Source organism: Labrus bergylta, chromosome 12 (assembly GCF_963930695.1).
Source record: "Labrus bergylta chromosome 12, fLabBer1.1, whole genome shotgun sequence".
Taxonomy (NCBI): domain Eukaryota; kingdom Metazoa; phylum Chordata; class Actinopteri; order Labriformes; family Labridae; genus Labrus; species Labrus bergylta.
This window is the reverse complement of record NC_089206.1, coordinates 25,001,108-25,019,632: the sequence shown is the minus strand read 5'-3', so window position 1 is coordinate 25,019,632 and position 18,525 is coordinate 25,001,108. Positions and strand designations below refer to the sequence as shown.

Sequence of the window (18,525 nt, the reverse complement as noted above, 5' to 3'; positions counted from 1 at the left end):
AAAGGTATCAGACACTGACTTTTGGTCTAAAGCCGTTTTCACATAAGCACTCCTGAAAAATTGTACAGAATTGCAGGAGTCTGGTTTATGATGCTAAAATGAGAATATTGGCCTTTGTATTAATGCTATGTGTAGTTCAACGTATTCACACAATATCAACAAAAGAGTGGAGAAGAACATACTGACGAACAGAAAACATAATGCAGACGTTTAATTACAAGCACAATGATTGCAACAGTCGCATGCATACAATCTAAAAGGTCGTGCGCTGATTGCAGGACATCAAAGTCATCAGCCCCTCCCACTCCCTCAAGGTGATTCTCCTGATGCATTCTCACATCGGCTCACTCGGACTTTCTGCAGAAAAAAATTCAAGGGAGCTGGCAGGAGAACCTCCGGATAAAGTCTGGGTGAAAAACCTCCCGCATTGTTCTTTTTTACGTCATGTTCTGACTTAGGAGACCCCCTCCCCGCTCCCCTCCTTTCAGACATGCATAGTCTCCTGGTTTGAGGTGCATGTGTGAACAACTAGAGATAGAAATTCTCTAGAAATTGCCAGGAATGCATGTGTGAAAACAGCTTATGAAGCATGTTTGAGCCTCTAAGTGAAGCATAAACGAACTACAGGAAGCATCGTCTTACCATTGGTAATACAGAGCTCAGAACAACAAACCCAGAGGGAGTTTAACTTCACTTTTTTTTTATGACCTGACTTATTGATATATTTAGTAAGGATATATTTGATATCTGCATTGTAGTATAAATGTTTAAAATGTCACATATAGCTTTACTTCCACCTAAGAGACAGGCCAGTTTGCCTATGCCTGGAACAAGGTGACCTAGGAAGCCCCCTCTCCTCCCCCTTGGAAGAGGGGTGGGGTCTTCCTAGGTTCCTTGTCTTTAATATCTTATCTGAAGGAAATTTTCAGTTTGATAGAATCAGTTTTTAACCTGAGGTCCGCTTTGTAGTAATTCAGTAACTGTTGTTTGAACTGTTTGACAAGCTTTTGATTTGGTCCTGTCTTGTTGTCATCCTGTTTTGTTTTTGTTTTCATCCTGTCTGGATATCATTCTTCACAATCGTAAAAACGCCATAACCAAGTGCGGATCGGTGAATGAGATAGGGAAGATAATTTGTAATCTCCTCTGTGGAAAATATCCTGCTAATTATCATAATAATCTCTGACAAATGTTTATTGTAGGAGTCTTCAGCTGATGGCCGTTGTGTTTATGTGCAAACATGGTTATGCTTGGGCAGTAAAGAAGCCAAATCATTATTAGATGCAGGCTAATCCGACAGAGATGGATCCATGGTTGCTTAAAAAGGTCAAGGCATGGGCTTATTTCTTGTGAGTCTTCTGCTTAGATTTCTTTGACTAAATCCTTTAATATTCCCGTCATCTGGAGGAGGAGGAGGAGGAGAGAAGAGAGAGACACTGCTTTGAATCTTTAAGTAGTCATTTTGCCTCCCACAGTCTGCATAATGTTAACAGATCTGCAGGGACGTGGTCCTGTTTGTAAAGTGCATTTGGATGAGACTGAAGCCACATTGGGGAATACAACTCAATCAAGCTAAACAAAATAAGAAAACATTTCAGGTGATATTTGTAAGTATTTGTGAGTGAATACACACACTACATGCACACACTTGTTACCTCTGGCCATGTGATGACCCCGACCAGCTTCCCCATGTCTGCCACAAACAAGGTGTGAGCTCCGAGGAGGTTCAGGATGCTATGGGCCTCGGAGGACACAAAGGAAAGTGGATTTGAAGGAACTGATTTTGAAGCAGTTACCTAACATTTTGGGTAATTTGCCTTCCCCCCCCCTCACTGTGCCTGTTTGCTGTCTGATGCTCAGTAAGAAGTGTAACAAAGGTTTTCAGAGCTTGTTGCTATGCCTACCTCTATTATTATTATTATTAGTGTTTTTAATTGATTTTTCTTGGATTAATCCAAAAGTCTTCATACCTCCTGAATGGTATTTTGAGGTGACAGCAGGACGGATGTCGGGTGAATGCTGCAGACCTCATCCAGGTGTTTCTCTGGTGTCTGAACAGAACAGAATAAACATTATTTTATTGTTGTACAGCAGCTTTCAGTACTATAAAACAAATTACGGATGAGTTTTTTGGTCTGAATCAACAAAACTGAACTGAATACATGCTCATCGTTTCTCTATTGTACTGTATCCTCAGACATCACTTGAATCAAATAACGCTGTTTTCTAAAAGCATTTTAGATTTTCATCTCTTCTCTATTTTCTTTGTTGTCATTGAATAGGCTTTTACATGAGCCAGAGTCCTGTCTGTACAGCCTGCTCCCTCTATTTTGTGTTTCTGTTTAACATTCAGTCAATGTCAAATGGATTGTAAAGACATGACCAGTTTTTCAAAGGAATGATCAGGCAGTTCTCTCCTCTACTTTCTCCTGAAGCCTGTAGCTACCTGTCTGACTCCATCCTGGTTCTTTTTTTTTTTTACCTCGGTCCTCCAGTGACTCAGGGATGTCATCAGCTCTGATCGGAGAACAAACCCCAGCAGAACCTGCGTCTCTTCAACAGAAAGGAGGAGAGGAAATCAATTTTTCTTTGCCTCAATTGGTGCTACAGTTTAGATCGTGGCATGCAGCTCTCCAGTGGGCTGTGAGTCGCCGATTTTCAGACAGAAAAATTCATCCATGTGATTACTGACTCAGCTGGTCAATTGACCATTTTCTCACACTTGTCCGCTCTTTATTGAGGCACTTTCACACCGCTGAACTGCTGTAATTTGTAACAGTTTTCATCATTTCTCTCATCATTTTCCTCTCTAATGTTCTGAGTCTTTGTGGGGTTATGACTGAGCGTAGGACCAGCATGTGTCTGAGGAAGTCTCAAGGATCCTGCTGTCACAACATGTTATTCAGAGAAGACTTGGGTTAGAATTCAAATATCGAATATCTTTTGTCTGCATACCGTGTGAGTCCACCACAGGGATTTGTGCATCCGTGCAGGTGTTGACAACATGCTGAACCTCCTCTGGCTCTGCTGCTTTTTGAAGCTGCACAGGATTCGCTCTCAAAACCTGACTGATGGATGTGAAGGGAAGCCTGCACAGGAAATAAATCATGTCACACAAAAAAAGGCAGTAGGTAAATCTACTATGAGGAGATTTAAGCTGATTATGACACAGTTTTGATTTAATTATAATGGCACTATATGGCAAACAAAAGCAAGAAAAGACTATCACTTAAAGGATTGACTATATCTATGTAGCAAGATGATTAAAAGCACTCGTTGAAGAGCCTTTCTTTACACTTTTTAAATCAAAGATGACAGTAAGAAGTACAAAGAGAGTTAATTGTGGATCATCTTTGGGGAAAACTAAGCAGTCATGTTCAGGACTGGATAAAAAAAAAGGAAAAAACAGCAAACACTTTTGACCAAATGAAAATGTAATTGGCATCGATAGACCACAGGAAAGAGACCGAACAGTAATGATAAACCAGTGTCTACCAAGCTTTTTCCTGTTGTTTACTGATAATTAGAAAGACACATCACTGGTGAATATCTCTATCTACTGAGCTGAATCTTACAGCACTTGGCCAAACTAAAGAGTTATGAACGGCTACAGGATAGTATCAGAAAAGAGGAAAAACTGCAAAATATTTGACTGCAGAACAAATGAAAAATGAATTGACAGTGAGAGACCACAGGAAAGAGACACAATGTGTCAACAATTTGAGCAAACTACAGGATTTAAAGGATTCAAAACAGTGTTTCAGAAAATTAAAACACAATGAAGGTTTTTTCACAGAAGCTTGAAACAGAATAAATCTTGGGCTACTTTTTTAAATTAAGTACAAAGTATTTTCTGTTGTTAGCCATCTGGTTTAATATTTCAGAATTCAAACACCCCTTTGTATGGAGGTTAAAGCATTTTCAAAAGTATTGCCTCCTTTTCAGGATTCACAAAACTTGTAATTTGAATCACAGTGGCAACACAAAATGTTTATTCTCATGGTGTTTAAGAAAAGCGAGAAGACAGCAGCTCCTGTTGTTAACCCTTTACATGGTAGAGCCTCAAACCAGCACTAGAAACCTCTTGTTATTCCAAAGACCCTCAGGAATAACATTTTCAAGTAGTTCAAGCCGTGGGAAATGAGGATTTCTCTCTATTATTGGGGGATGACTTCCTCGTGGTGAGGAACAGATAAGGAAGAAAGAAAAATGTAAGGGGATGCTGAATACGATCACCAAGGCAGCATGGAGAAAAAGTTATTGTTCACAGCACAGGTTCACTCTATGCTTCTTAGCATTTTATAGCTTCATTATAGACAACTCTCTGCAAAGAGAAACACAAGAGGTGTAACCTTCAGCAATACTCTCTAAACTTTTCTTAAATCAGTTCTTTCAAGGGATTTGTACTCGGAGCAGCTTGTACGATGAGAAATGTCACAATCTGTTCTGATGCTCCTTCAGTCACACTTGTAAAGGCGAATGCTGACATTATTAATTGGGCCTACAGTACAAAGACAAACCTTATAATGGAATGTGTTCAATAGATAAAGTGCAGAGTAAAAATCAGCAGGTATCCCTTCTGTAATAAGTAAATGTGTCCTGAGGATTTCTTTTATTAAAGCTTATTTGTTTTGGATAAACTGTTCTAAATCCAAAAATGAGTGAGAAAATTAGATGTATGAGAACATAACCAGAAACTATTCTAAATGCAAATGTTGAGAGGAAATGGGTGATTTGAGATGAGGTTTGAGGATGGATGATTGAGTCCTTCATACCAGGGGGATGCAGCGTCTCTTGGCTCGCTTGCTGAGATTTTTTAGCCGTTCAAAATCACAAAATCCAAACATTCATCTCCATGTTTCAATCATGACTTAGGAACACTAGCTGTGCTCAGTTCAGACAATCAGACGAAAATCAAGCAGAAGTAGAGAGTGCACACTGCACACAGGCAACAATATGGTTTTAAATGTATTGAATTGAAAACGGCTCATTTGAATGCTGAATGTGCTTTCATATGCTCAACTAAAATGCCAAGTTTCGATAGAAGACGCTAGCATGTCAACATGTGCAGCAAGACAGAATCCATTTATAAAGAGTAATTCAAGATACAGCCAATAAAAGATAACAGGAATTCTGTCAGAGTTTTAGCTGTTGTAAACTGCAGTTTTGACGTGGTGGTACTGTTGATAGACAATAAAGACAGTCCATTTATTTAGCGACGGTCAACATGGCTGAAAGTTAATTATCTTGAACTCCAGACATTTATCCAGTAGAGGCATATATTTCCAAGACCCTTACAATTGATGTTACAATCTATGGAAAAGATAAGTTTTGCCTGGACCTTTTGAAAAGTCTCGAAGTCTTGAAATGACTTGGAAACATTTTTATTGGTTACCAAAGTTCCTGCTTGTCTGTATTCAAGAGTATTTCAAAGGTTCAGTATTTGTGTCATAATGTAGGAATTTGGGGTTAAAAGAGCACCAAAGTCTGCGGTTATTTCAAAATAAAACTTGAATTTTTTTTATATGAAGGCTCTTATTATTGATCATTATCTTCTGCAGCAGGGGCGTGTGCAGACTTTTTTGATTGGGGTGGCCCAACTGGGGCGCTGTACTTCTACAGGGGTGGCCTGATGTTCGCACAAACACACACAAATGAAAATCAGTTATTTACACTTTCTAACCTGACAACATTAGCTGAATTTTTTAATGACACAAAAAAAAGAAGATTTATGTTCAAAGTCATAATTTAGGGTATAATTTGAATGCAAACTCCTGCAAACTGTCTAACTTGCTATGTTTTGGTCCCGACACATTGCCGGTTAGCTATTGCAAGTAAGACAGCATGTATTACTTTCTCATGCACCGGTCTTATGAAAAAGATGTGCCAAGCTTTTATTTTATATTTTAAAGCGAAAGAAAATATGTTACACTGACATGTGAAGAGAACTACCAGCAGCCTTTACAACAAAATACCTAATAGTTGGTTTTAACAGTCCCACCTCTGACAGGGTAAGCGGCCAATTATAGTTCAGGAATTTGAGGTGGCAACTTGGGTGGCCAGTTGTAGCATGCCCCCCCCCCCCCCCCCAGGAATCCCTCTGGACCCGCCCCTGTTGTGCAGTCTGACTCTGTATTTACTCACCAGGGAAATGCTTTCTTCAGAGAGCGCAGGTGTGGGAGCTTTTTGCTGATAGAGATTGCATCATAGAAAGATGGGCGTTGCCTCGAGCGAGCCAGGGCATTGGCCAGCACGGTGGCGAGGAGGACGGGAACGGCGTGGCTGAACTGGCCAGTTATCTCTACAGCCAGGAGAGCTGGAGACAGGCTGTGTGTGACAGCCCCGGAGAGGGCTGCTGCGCCTACAAAACAAAAACACTACTGGTACAAATACTGACATAGACTACATTGTGGTTGTCACTTTTTTTTCTCATTTTTACCAATATCTAATTAAACATGATATACTTTTATAAGGCCACCTCTTATCTGATGCTGCTTGATCAGTATACTGCAATACTTTTGGAATAAATCTAGTTTCATATAAAGCAAGGTTTTAGTGTGATATCAATTTCACATGTTCTTTAAGAGATGTTTTACATTCTGACACAAAACAATATTTTCTATTTCTTCTGAAAAACTCTTGCAACAACATTGTGGGTAAATGGTACAAAAAACACCTGAAGTTTTACAAAATCTTTCAATGCTTTGTTCATCAAGCATTTGAGTACAGACTGAGGTTCATAGAAGAGGGATGTTAACACTGAAATACAGGCAAGCCTGAAGGCGTGTCGTCAATTAATCAACACTTAAGTGTTATTGATCTGTTTACCAGCGAGTGCGTAGCCCCCAGGATTTATAGAAGCCCAATGTTGATCTGTAGTCGTTCCAGTGGAACAAACATAAGCTACTCCTTCTCCAAGCAAACGACCCAAAGCTGCACCTGGGAAACACAAACTTCAAAAAATCAGTTTACCTGTGATCAGCAGTTTATCTACATAACAGTGACAGGATGTAAAACTAGTTTCTTACAATTTAATCTAATCTGTCAACCGGGTGTTTTGCAAAATGTAGTCATTGCCCTCCACATACCGTAAATAAACACTGGCATGAAGTATCCAGCTGGCAGAGGCAGAGTGCAGACGAGGACTAACATCCACATCTCAGGAGCAACACAAACACACACACGCACACACAAACACACACACACAGACACACACACGCTGTTAAATCTCAGCCAAAACAGCTCTACCAGCACATGCAGCACAGTATGAGTCAAGCTGTTCACACAGAAGGGTTTGCAATGTTCTCAAGTCAAATCTGCGAAAATAAATATTAAATCATGCCAATTTAAATGACCTTGTGCATGCTGTAATGTGAGAAAAGAACACATTCATGAAGAGTGAATCTCACTGAGAAGAAGGTGAGCTCATTGCATTTCAGATTATAAACTTTCACAGGTGTGAGGATGAATGAACCCTAACCCTCCAATTGGACGGGTCTGTGTCTAACAGATGTGTGTGGGGAGATCTCAAGGCATACACATGACTTCTACCGGCAGCGTTGCCATGAGAGAGAGCATCAGATATCACAAGACATTTCATCCTCAAAGGTTAAACAGTCTTTAGCTCGTATTCTCTACATTGAAAATGTCAATTACTGTATGTCAATTATGGGCCGCTGGGACACAAAGGAACAAGAGGAGTGGGAGCCTGAGCTGGGTGCCGTGTTACCATTCAGGCCGGTTATCAGTGCACGGATAAGAGAGTCCATAATTAGCAGCTTCCATTGTGTGTATACCTTCATGAGCAGAAAGACAGCCAGAGACAGGTAGACAGGACTCCCTGATGAGCTCCACTCTAACAAAGGCTGAACAGATGCATTGTGGGATAGTGAGGTCCACTGCCTGTCATCCAATAAGGAGGTGAGAAGCTTCTTCATGGAGAGCTGTGAAAAGGATTACTGCAACTCAGATTACTGCAGCAATACAAGAAAAACTAACAGCAACAACAGAGTGCTCTTGCCTGGCTGTGGCTCTGAATTCTTTCCTACTTATTATGTAAATCTTGAGTGACGGGTCACGTTCAATTTTGAACAAAACTGAGTCACGCTGTCAGCATTCTCGCAGCTGTGATTCAGCACATGCTCACAAGGCTTATCTTTAACATTTTATCTTAGCATGTTGGCATGCAAATTAGCATGCTAATGAGCTCTGACAAAGACAAAGGTTGAGGCTGATCAATCTCGAGGATATTCATTTTCTATAGCAGCCGCCGGCCTTTTAGCCCGTTCAGGTAGACAGCTCGAGCTGCACTGATTTCTGCCTCTGCTCTGTCATTGCTTTGCTGTCCACATGCTCAATACTCAATTTCTGCAGGTCAAATAAATCTGCCAGGTGTTATGATGTCAGAGCCTTTAGATGCCAAACTCAAACTATGTTCTGCTGCTGCAATAAATATTTCAAACAGTGTTGAGGATGACTGAAGTTGTATTCACAGTTTGGTTGTTTCATCATGTTTGCTTTTCATTAATAACCAAACTAGGATGCAGACCAGGGACGTTCTAGCCTTAAGGCGGGGTCGGCTTTATAATAAGGTATATCCTTTACACTTATATGTTGAGTATCAACTTCATTATTTTTGTGAGTTGGAAAACTTGAGTTGAGATGACGTAAACACAAAATAATAATCACAACATTTACGCTAACTTCTAACTTCACCATCAGAGATAGTGGGAGGTTCTTGCTGTGTTTCTTGTGTACTCTAGAAGAGTCTTGTTTTTATTTAGATAAGAGAGCCTTGTTGTCTGACTAGTAACGTTTTGTTTTTTGTCCCCTCTTATTGAAATGCTTGTGATTTTAGCAGTTATCCCTCTTGGATGACTTTCAGATACCCGGGGTCTGCAGTTGCATCCCACTTTCCCAAACCCTTACATTGTGAGACTTACATTTTAATGATGATCAACTTAAGATACAAATTGTATTTCTCCAACGTTACACATACATCAGCTATATACTTAAAAAAATATATCTACAAAAAACATATGGCATAGCCTACAGCTCTGTTCATTCTCACCTCAGAAGTCATGTAGTGACCAGCAGAGTTTGGAAATGTCACACATGCCAGGAGAAAGACCACCATGCCGGAGTAAAGACCCTTCCTGCAGAGGAGAATTCACATATTTGGACAGCAACAATGATGTTTTCATTTAGTACATCCTTCTATCCAATATCTATGCCATTTATACTATAAGGGGTCACGGGGTAAGGTTTACAGGGGAAGAGTGGAGTCTATCCCAGCTGTCATTGAGTGAAAGGCAGGGTACACTGAGCTCAGTAGTCAATCACAAGGCTGATATAGAGACTAAACATCCACTCCCAGACTCACACCTAAAAGAAATACAGAGTCACTAATTAACCTAAAAAGTATGTCTTTAGAGTTTAGGAAGAAGCTGGAAGTAAATTCAGTCTTTTTGAGTTTTAAGGATGTCTGAAAATAATTAAGTTATTTCCAGGTTGAAATTGTAAAAGTCTAAATCAGCTGATTGCTTTCTTTCACCTGCGGAGCACAATAGCAATAGACCTACTCTGTCATTCTTCCAGACAGTCTGTTTTCAGTGTTCTGCTCTACTTAGACCTGCCTCTACTCTAACAGGGAAAGCCATCAAATGAGAGATATGATTGCTCTGGCCTTTCATTTAAATGTGTTTGGAAAGGCGTCGCACTCTCATTAATCATATTTTGTGCTATAAATGATCTATTTTAAAGTTGTTTATGTTGTTGCACAGCATGAGGATGTTGAATGGATAATCCTCCTCTCAGAGGAGACACACTCTGTTTATCGCGTCAGCCCGCGTTAAACGGCAGATGACTCATCCTGCATCACTTTGCACAGGGCTCTCACTCTGTCGTCAGCATCCTGATGAGGAACGGGTTTGTGTTGGTGAGTTTCAAGATCCACCGGTGGAGGAAGAGGAAGAAACAGCTCACAGCTCCACACAGCAGCCTGTAAACAGACAAGCGATCACTCAGACAAAGAAGCTTATTTTAATCAGCGTTAGACTGCAGGAAGTCATCAGACATGGGGAAGTGATGGTGAAGGTGAGCCGGAGGCCAAGAAGTTATTGTTATGATTGCTGATTAGAATAGAGAGGTGACACGGCAGAACTACTCAAAGACTGGTATTACTTTGAATACCAAATATCAGTCTTTATTTGAAAAACAGAAAACAAGAAGAAGACTGGTGCGGCTGTGAAGATGAGATCATTAATTATCTCACCCCAGCAGAGCAAACAGCAGAATCTCCAGCGGGTGGAAAGGTGAGGACGTGGAGAAATTAGTTTTAAACATTGCCTGAAGAGTCTCTGTGGACACAAAACAAATGAATTTTTTATTGTTATTATTACAGATGATTTTTTTTTCCTCCTCATTGTATTGCTTAAAGGCTTTACTGAAACGTACAATCAGTCAGCTTAAATGTTTCTGCTTAAATGATGATGCTTTCAGGTAATGTCATGGCAGGTAATTTGAATCTGTCAGTATCACTCACAAGCCTAAAAGACCATATTGTTACAAGACATTGTAGAGTCTGTCTAGATGACATTATAAAGAGTACAGTGTAGACTTGTCAACTCACATGGATGGCTCTTTTATAAAGCTGTCTATGGAGTGGTAAAATGTGCAGCACACATTAACTGTTCTTCATAAAAGCTAGGTTCAGAGTGTTCGATTGCTTTATCGCTAATCATATTCCAATTATTTATGTTAAAGGTTTTGTTTTTTTACACAGGTGCGCTGATAGGGGGTCGCCATTACCTAAATCTCCGCTCCACACTGAGAACAGGCGGAAGGTCAGCGCCCCACAGGCAGCAGAGAAGAAACATGGGAAGTAATGCCTCAGGGAGAAGTGAGAGCTCATCACCTCTACACTGAACAAAACTCCTACAGAGGAGAGAGGATGGGAAAGGGTGAGCAAGTTGTTTGGACCAACAGATTATGACAGCAGGAGGCATTCTCAGCTACAACTTTGAAGACTTATTAAGATTTATTATTTTGTCTGCATGTTTATGGAATGCTATTTAGAGGTAGGCATTTTTTTTTTTTTTTTTGATGTGAGAACAAACTGAACAAACAAGGCTAAAATCTTGGTTTGCTAACCCCCAACAAGGATGCAAAAAAATGAAATAAACATTGAGATGAGAGCATCATCTGGAGGAGATGGGATCAAAGATGAGGAGGAGAGCGATAAAGATGTATCAACATGAAGGAGGTGCAGTAGAAGTCGGAGGGAGCATGAAAGGAAAGAGGGGAATCAAAGGGGGAAATGCATCCAGCAGACAAGTGTTAGAAAAGCCGTCGCAGTGACAGCAGATGTATCATTAAGTATGATTCTTAAAGCTGAACATATTCTGTCTCTCTTACCGCTGACGGGAGCTCCGAAGCAGCTGGCGACCCCAACTGCAGCTGCTACAACCAGCATCTCTCTGTCAGCCTTATCCTAAAAGACAAATGTGTTATAATGTGCTTTTCACATATTTATATCCCAGTGAGAGTGAAAATAACATGCATAATGGATTTCATTCTTAAAGCTCTACAACCGGGGGGAAATTTCCATGACGAGCCCTTTTCTCCTGTTTCTGAAAAATATAAATCCACTGTATCTGTTTTTAATGGAGATGCAAAATAATATATAACTATGACTTCCACAATGACATTTACCTGTACCATGAGGGACCATGTCTGTTTTCTGATACATATTTATAAAGTAGAATAAGATGTCATAGATGCATTTTTTTTAAATCGTTGTCTTCACATTTCCTAAAAGCTTTATCGGAAAATGTTTTAACTTCTCTTTGGCTACTCTGCATCATTTGACATTAAATCACCTGACTGAGTTAAAATGGGGAATGTTTAAAAGGCAGCTTCATACTATCACAGTCAGAAAGCATGTAGCATTAACGTTAGAATCCTGACAAAAGAAACATCTGCTGATGTGTCCTCACTCTCAGTGTATGACTGATTGAAACATTGTATTGTAAAAGTTTATAAAATGTGAACCAGCGTGCACATTAATATTTAAAGTGCAGCACCTTTTGAAGACTTTTCAGATGTGCCTCTCTCCTGAAAGCTACTCCTGACTGAAGGTGTACCTGCTGCTGGTTTCTAACCGCATGTAATGGTCTTCACCAGCAGATGGAGGCGGAAACACTTTTCAAATTGGACACATTTTCTTTGTGCCAAGAATAAGGGAGGGTGCGTTGGCAATCTTAAAGGAAAGTCTAACAGCATTTTTAGGGGCAGATTCAGGAAGCTCATTTCCTGACATAGCATGGGGACTCATTTGGAAAAAGAACATCCAAAAAAAAAAAGATTAACATCAATAACATACTCACTTTTCTTTCCCTGTGTGAAAAATTCCATCCTCGGGAAAGTGATTTTTCAAACACTTGCGATTATCAAATCATAGTCCTGAGCTAATGGAGCTTATAATGAAGTGAATTAAGCAGGTTTGTAAATTGGTATGGAAATTAGAAAGACCTCGAGCTAAACTTATTTGACAAAACTGATATTATTTTTGGGCCTTTTTGCCTTTGCATAATAGCTGAGTATAGACAAGAAATGTGGGGAGGAGAAAGAGGGGGGATGACATAGAGCAAAGAGCCGAGGTCGGGGTCAGACCCTAGGCTCTCCACCGCCCCAAAACAGATATTTTCAAGGTTAAACTTTGAGTTTTGTTTTCATGCAACATTTTGAATGTGAATCCAACATTCACTCTCCTAACTCTGTTTAAATCTTTCCTAGGGCATAAAAATATATTGAGCTGCTCAATACTATATTGAGCTTTGTGTTTCCTATTTTTGTCAGTCTACAATCTGGAAGTGTACCTTGAGTTTAGGATATCAGAGTTCAAAGGCTAGACAAACCAAAATATAGAGCTAAAAATAGTTACAAAGCTCCACGGAGTGAGAGGAACTGCTGTGTTATTTTGTGGTGAATATTGGAATGTAGATACATTTGTGAAGTTGGACACCTCACAATGTTTTTACCTTCTTGTTGCCATGTATGAGAGTGCAGAGGTTGCTCAGGTACGCTCCAAGCATAGTGGAAAGATGCACAAATGGACCCTGATGTTAAGAGAAAAAAACACAAACTGTGGCCATAACTCATATCAAAACAGACTTCTTACTTTCATATTCTGAGTGAAAAACAAACCAAACAGGAATACTGCAGCCACTCTCACCACTTTGCCGAGGAAAACAGTGCTGCCAGCCGACAGTGTGCAGATGAGGCCGAGCAACTTGGCAAACATATTAGTGAGAGACAAGTAATGAGGCATTTCAACGCCCGACAGCATGGTCCTCACCTCCGGGATCCCCGAGCCTGAGGAGAGTGAGGCATGATTCAGTTCTGATTAGAATTTTTATTGTTTTCATAAATAATCACACAGTGTTCATGCTGGAGGAGGCTACTTAATGGAACTGGAGCTCTCATCAATGAAAACAAATTTCCCCTTTAAGGATTCTTTTTTTTTTCTTTTGCAGAGGAGGGGGAGAGTAAGGTCCCCTCTGAAAGAAAGATCGGAGCTCTCCTCAGTCATATCATATACTTTAAAGACATTCTGTGAGCCTGATAAAATCAGAGTTGACTTTTTCTCAATGCCATTTAGCTTGGAGAGATAGTAACCGAGAAAAGGATATCCTGCTCTTCATCTAATCTTTTCCCAGAAACCACGTCTGACACTGAAGAGGAAACCCTCCTGATGATTCTGTATTTTGTACCATGCTACAAAATGACAATGTAGCCTCAAAAAGTCATGTAAGATAGCTAAATGTCCATAATATCTTTAATCCATAGTATCCATAAGAGTGAATACCATAAAAAATGAATGAATGTCACAAGGACGAGTGACTCATATTACCATGTGAACTCCAGAACTCTTCTTTGAACTTTGAAGATAGGAGAGCTTTTTATTTGAAAATATCAACTTAGATTAGTCCATCAGGAATATGTTTGACTGATATCTACTTAAAAGTCTCATAATATCGGAGGAGAAACATGGCATAACTCAGAACCAAATCTTGTGATACCTTCAAACAGACATTTGTTTTCCAAGCTGTGACTCGGCCAATCACATCGTCTTCATCAAAGGCAAGGAAGTCTCCACTCTCGTGTTCAGTCTGCTCACAGAAATGGGAACAGACCTCATTTGGGGAAAATGAGAAATTTGCCTTTCTGGCCCAAACCTCCCAAACCATCTCTCACAAGATCCAGACTAGATGAGTAGAGTTCAAAACGAAATATAGAATTTATTTGACCTGTGCAGCCAAGAATGCCTGAGATCCAGAGGGTCACATGCCCCTTTATTTAGTTGTTAGGGCCTCGGCTCAAGGCTCAGAGAAGGTGAACAGCTATTCATGAGAATATTAAACTGATCGATTTATCTTACCAGTATGCCCTGAGGGACGCTGTGTAGATCCACACAGTCATCATGCTGAGCCAAAAGTTCATTGCTAGAGAATAGAAATCACCTGATCTTCCTCCGATCAGTTTGTGGATGAAGCATCATGGCACTTAAGAAACAGTCGATGTAGAGATAGTAAACCTTGAGGACCTATCTCCGTTTGACGTTCTGCCAACTCCTGAAGATAATATCTAACTCTTAAGCGACTACAGTAGCTTTTTTAAATCAATTTATCAAAGGATTAAATAGCAAGAAAAGTCAGTAAACTTAATAAAGACTTAATTTCATGATAGCAAACGTAAGTTACAAACTTTATTTTATTTGGTATAACTGTTGCTGGACTGACCTGTGGAGAAGGGACAGATGTTGTGTGAGAAGGATGATGCAACAGCACAGAGGCATGCTGGGTAAAGTGTCCAGCAGAGGAATTGCAGCAGACTGTTTCCGTCCAGTTTCATATATAACCACTGGTGAGCTACAAGGGGAGTGAGAGAGACACATTAACAATCTGAGTTCTGTTTGCACTGAGAGTGTGTGTGTGTGTGTGTGTGTGTGTGTGTGTGTGTGTGTGTGTGTGTGTGTGTGTTAGTACTTTTGATCAGCTTTGTTACACTGAGGTCGATGAAGAAGCTGAGGGTGGCAGTCAGAATGCCCAGAGCAGCGTAGCAGTACCACTCCATCCCACACACTGATCCCAGACAGCAGCTCAACTTCCACAGACACTCTGTGGACACAAACATGAAGGTGAGACACTCTGTGGACACAAACATGAAGGTGAGACACTCTGTGGACACAAACATGAAGGTTAGCTTTTCCAAAACTTACATTTGTGGCCAAGGCTGCCCCCTAAAGGGGGGATAAAGGGGGGATAAAGGGGAAAGCTTCCTGGGGCCCGGTCGCATGGGGAGGGCCCATGGAGTTTACCAAAACAAATACCATCCAACAGTGACCAGATTTTATATTACATCTAAATACTCACTATTCATTCTCAAAGCAACAAAAAACACATTTTATTTATTGTTGCTTCAGAAAAATGCCCCCTGTTTCAAAATGTAACCCCCCCCCCTTCTTAAAATGATGTCAATTTGTTCTTGAGCTACAAACAAAAACCAATGCACTTCTGATACAACAGTCTTGTCCTGCGTCTGCAGATTCTCAATTGTTATGCAAAATATGTCAATAGAGATTAGATCCAATGTTATGGGGAAGAAGTATTTCAAGTATGTCCATGTGAAATGTGGTCCGATGCAAATGGTTAACAACACTGACTGAATGAGAAACGATAGAAATGACCTTGTAACTGAAGCACATATGGGGCAGAATGCGGTAATACAGCATACAGAATTAAGTTAGATATAATAATACATACTTATATGCATGAAGTGTAAATAAAGTAAAACGTCTTCAACAGTCAGTTTTGAGGAAACATAGTTTTTTATGCAGGTTGTTCATTTGTCTATGTCTTTACACATAGAATAGAATAGAATAGAATAGACTTTATTGTCATTGCACAAGAGTACAACTAAATTTACTGTGCCATGCCTGAAATATAAAAATATAAATATATAGAATAAAAACAAATACACACACATGTATATATATAGCTACACAAGTACTGTAGAAAATATCCAAACACACACACACCCGATCATCATTAGTTTGTAATTAAATGTGTAAACAAGGCACGATCACATCGCTCGTGTCGTCCTTGAACTTTTATCTTTGACTTCTCAGATTAAAGCTGCACATTAATGAAGTTCATGAATGATATCACATCCATAATGCAGAATGACTTTCAAACACGCTCCTCTCTGATGCATCGATCAGGCCGCTATAGATCACATTTGATGATTTTCTACTTGAATCTAACCTTTGACTGTTGCCTGCGTCTGTCGGCATGGTTTCCATCGATCAGGAAGGAGCAGGGTCTTATTATGGGATGTCTCTGATTGATTTTCTCTCTCCCAGTCCTTGTTCTTTTCCGCAGCCTCACTCCCAGGAGACTCATCCAGACTCTTCATTTCGGTCTGAGCTGTTTTGTTTTTTAAATATGATAACACTGATAACATTGATAACACTCAAAAGACACTGCAGAACAATGACTGGCTGATTTTTCTAGAAGATATTGCAAAATCCACAAAGAAGACAGGTAGCCTTACCTTCTATAGCTGCATCTGTCTGTGTTACAGGTGAGTTTGCACCACCATTGACTTCTGTTAAGTTATTAGCATAGTGCAGTCATGGTTGAAGGGTAGCTAATATTAACTCTTTGGAGAACATAGTGAAGTGCCCTTCATCTGTCTTTGGAGCAGGATTTCAGTGTAAGAGATTTTTTCATGCTGCTCAGCTTTTATTACATTTTTGTTGATTTTATCAGCTCTGCTGCAATTCATCTTATAATACCTGTTCCCATAGCGTAATTAATTTAATAAAAACTCCTACAACTGGTACATGATTACTTGATTATCACGCTTTAATATTTTTGAGATATATTTTTGGAAAAAATTCTAGACTTGATATGTAAAGATGTGTTGTCTAATTGTCCCAAAGGTTGAATTTATTTCTGTTTCCCTGAAATGATTTGGCACATGTCTACAAACCTCTCAGCCCTGGAGATGCATTTTCTAATAGAGCTCACAAATTCAGAAAACAATTCAATTAACTTTCAAAAGTCTGAAACTCATCCAAACTTTTTAGTTGGTTTGTCAAATTGAAAAGATGTTTAAGTTATAATAATGCAAAACAGCATCAACAAAGCGCAGGAGGAATACTGAAAGTAAAATGAATGAGAAAATGTTTTATGCATCTGACTAAATCTATCCAATCAGAGTTATTACCTTCTGTGTGACATTTTTAGATGTAAGCTTTGCCTTTGATCGCTCAAGGTCAAGGTAATCATTGTTAAAATCACACACACACACACACACACACACACACACACACACATACACACACACACACACACACACACACACACACACACACACACACACACACACACACACACACACATAATTGAGCTCTTAGTTAATGTTTATTTTCTGCAGTTCCAGCTGCCCTCCAGTCTTTCAATTACGATCTGTTATTACAGAGATTTAAAAATCAGTATGCTGTGAGTGTCAGTCACTCACACACATTTACACTGTGGAAATACATACTGCTTTTCTCTGTATAAAAACATGTTTCCATGGGAACAGCACACCAAGGCGGCCAGAGAACCAGACAGGACGTAACTTTACCTCATACTCTTATAAACAGTCATCAGAGCCTGCGGAGAAACTTCTCAGATAAGAAAAAAAGGAATTACTTAAACAGTTCCAGATCCCCAAGCTGAATATTAATACATTTCCAAATAACACACAAACGCAATGTCTCTGTTTTCTTCAAGGGAACATGTTATTTTCTTCACATGCAGGGCAGTGCTACATTCATATGAAATACAAATGTTATTTTAGATGAAATATTAAAGGAACATGTAACTCTGACACCTAGTGTTTAAAATGGGTACTGCAGTCAAAATTCAAAAAGCCTAACCAGATAATAATAATTACAGAAAAACCCTAAATAAACCCTTTTCAGTTACCAGTCTGTGTCTCTCAAACTCTCTTCAGCTGTGACAGGATGTCAAAACTTCCACGTTTCATATAATTGACAACTTCTTAAAGGAACAGTATGTAACTCTGACACCTAATGTTTAAAATGGATACTGCAGTCCAAATTCAAAACATTGGAAGGAGCTGTTTCCCCATGCACCTTCCCGTCTAGAGTCAGCTTCAGTGTTTAGCCAGCTCTGCATCTATCTGAAACCTTTCAGAGTTCTAACCAAACTCTAATTTTTTAATCCTAGTTTTACCACGTTTCTACGTTATTGAGCTTATCAAAAAAAAATGCTGAGGCATTTTGGGTAAAATCTGTTATATCTGAACCAGTTTGCTTGCCCACTTTCATCACTGCAACACATGTTGGTTTGCTTTTTGCCTGACAGTTCAAGGAGCGTCCAAAACGGCCATGTGGTGGTACCCTAAAACCGCCTATACTTCCTCTGGTCACAACAAAAACAGACCATTCAG

The 18,525-nt window shown here is 39.7% G+C and overlaps 1 protein-coding gene and 1 long non-coding RNA gene across 2 annotated transcripts; one reads left to right on the top strand and one right to left on the bottom strand.

Annotated features, from left to right (window-relative positions):
• Positions 1–198: 198 nt before the first annotated feature.
• clcnk (chloride channel K) lies at positions 199–16,630 on the bottom strand. Its single transcript, XM_020635330.2, has 19 exons — positions 16,326–16,630; positions 15,048–15,179; positions 14,802–14,930; positions 13,235–13,374; positions 13,041–13,118; positions 11,416–11,491; positions 10,810–10,935; positions 10,274–10,358; positions 9,899–10,000; positions 9,071–9,155; positions 7,797–7,943; positions 7,089–7,158; positions 6,829–6,939; positions 6,145–6,361; positions 2,956–3,089; positions 2,483–2,553; positions 1,971–2,051; positions 1,656–1,742; positions 199–1,401 (listed from the first exon to the last, which is right to left on the bottom strand). Exons 1-19 carry the CDS (start codon positions 16,522–16,524, stop codon positions 1,363–1,365), a joined length of 2,109 nt encoding a protein of 702 aa, XP_020490986.2. The 5' UTR covers positions 16,525–16,630; the 3' UTR covers positions 199–1,362.
• Positions 9,919–11,301, top strand: LOC136181110 (uncharacterized). The gene is made up of 3 exons (XR_010667534.1): positions 9,919–10,095; positions 10,220–10,313; positions 10,784–11,301. It is a non-coding gene; the product is annotated as an uncharacterized lncRNA (long non-coding RNA).
• Positions 16,631–18,525: the final 1,895 nt, after the last annotated feature.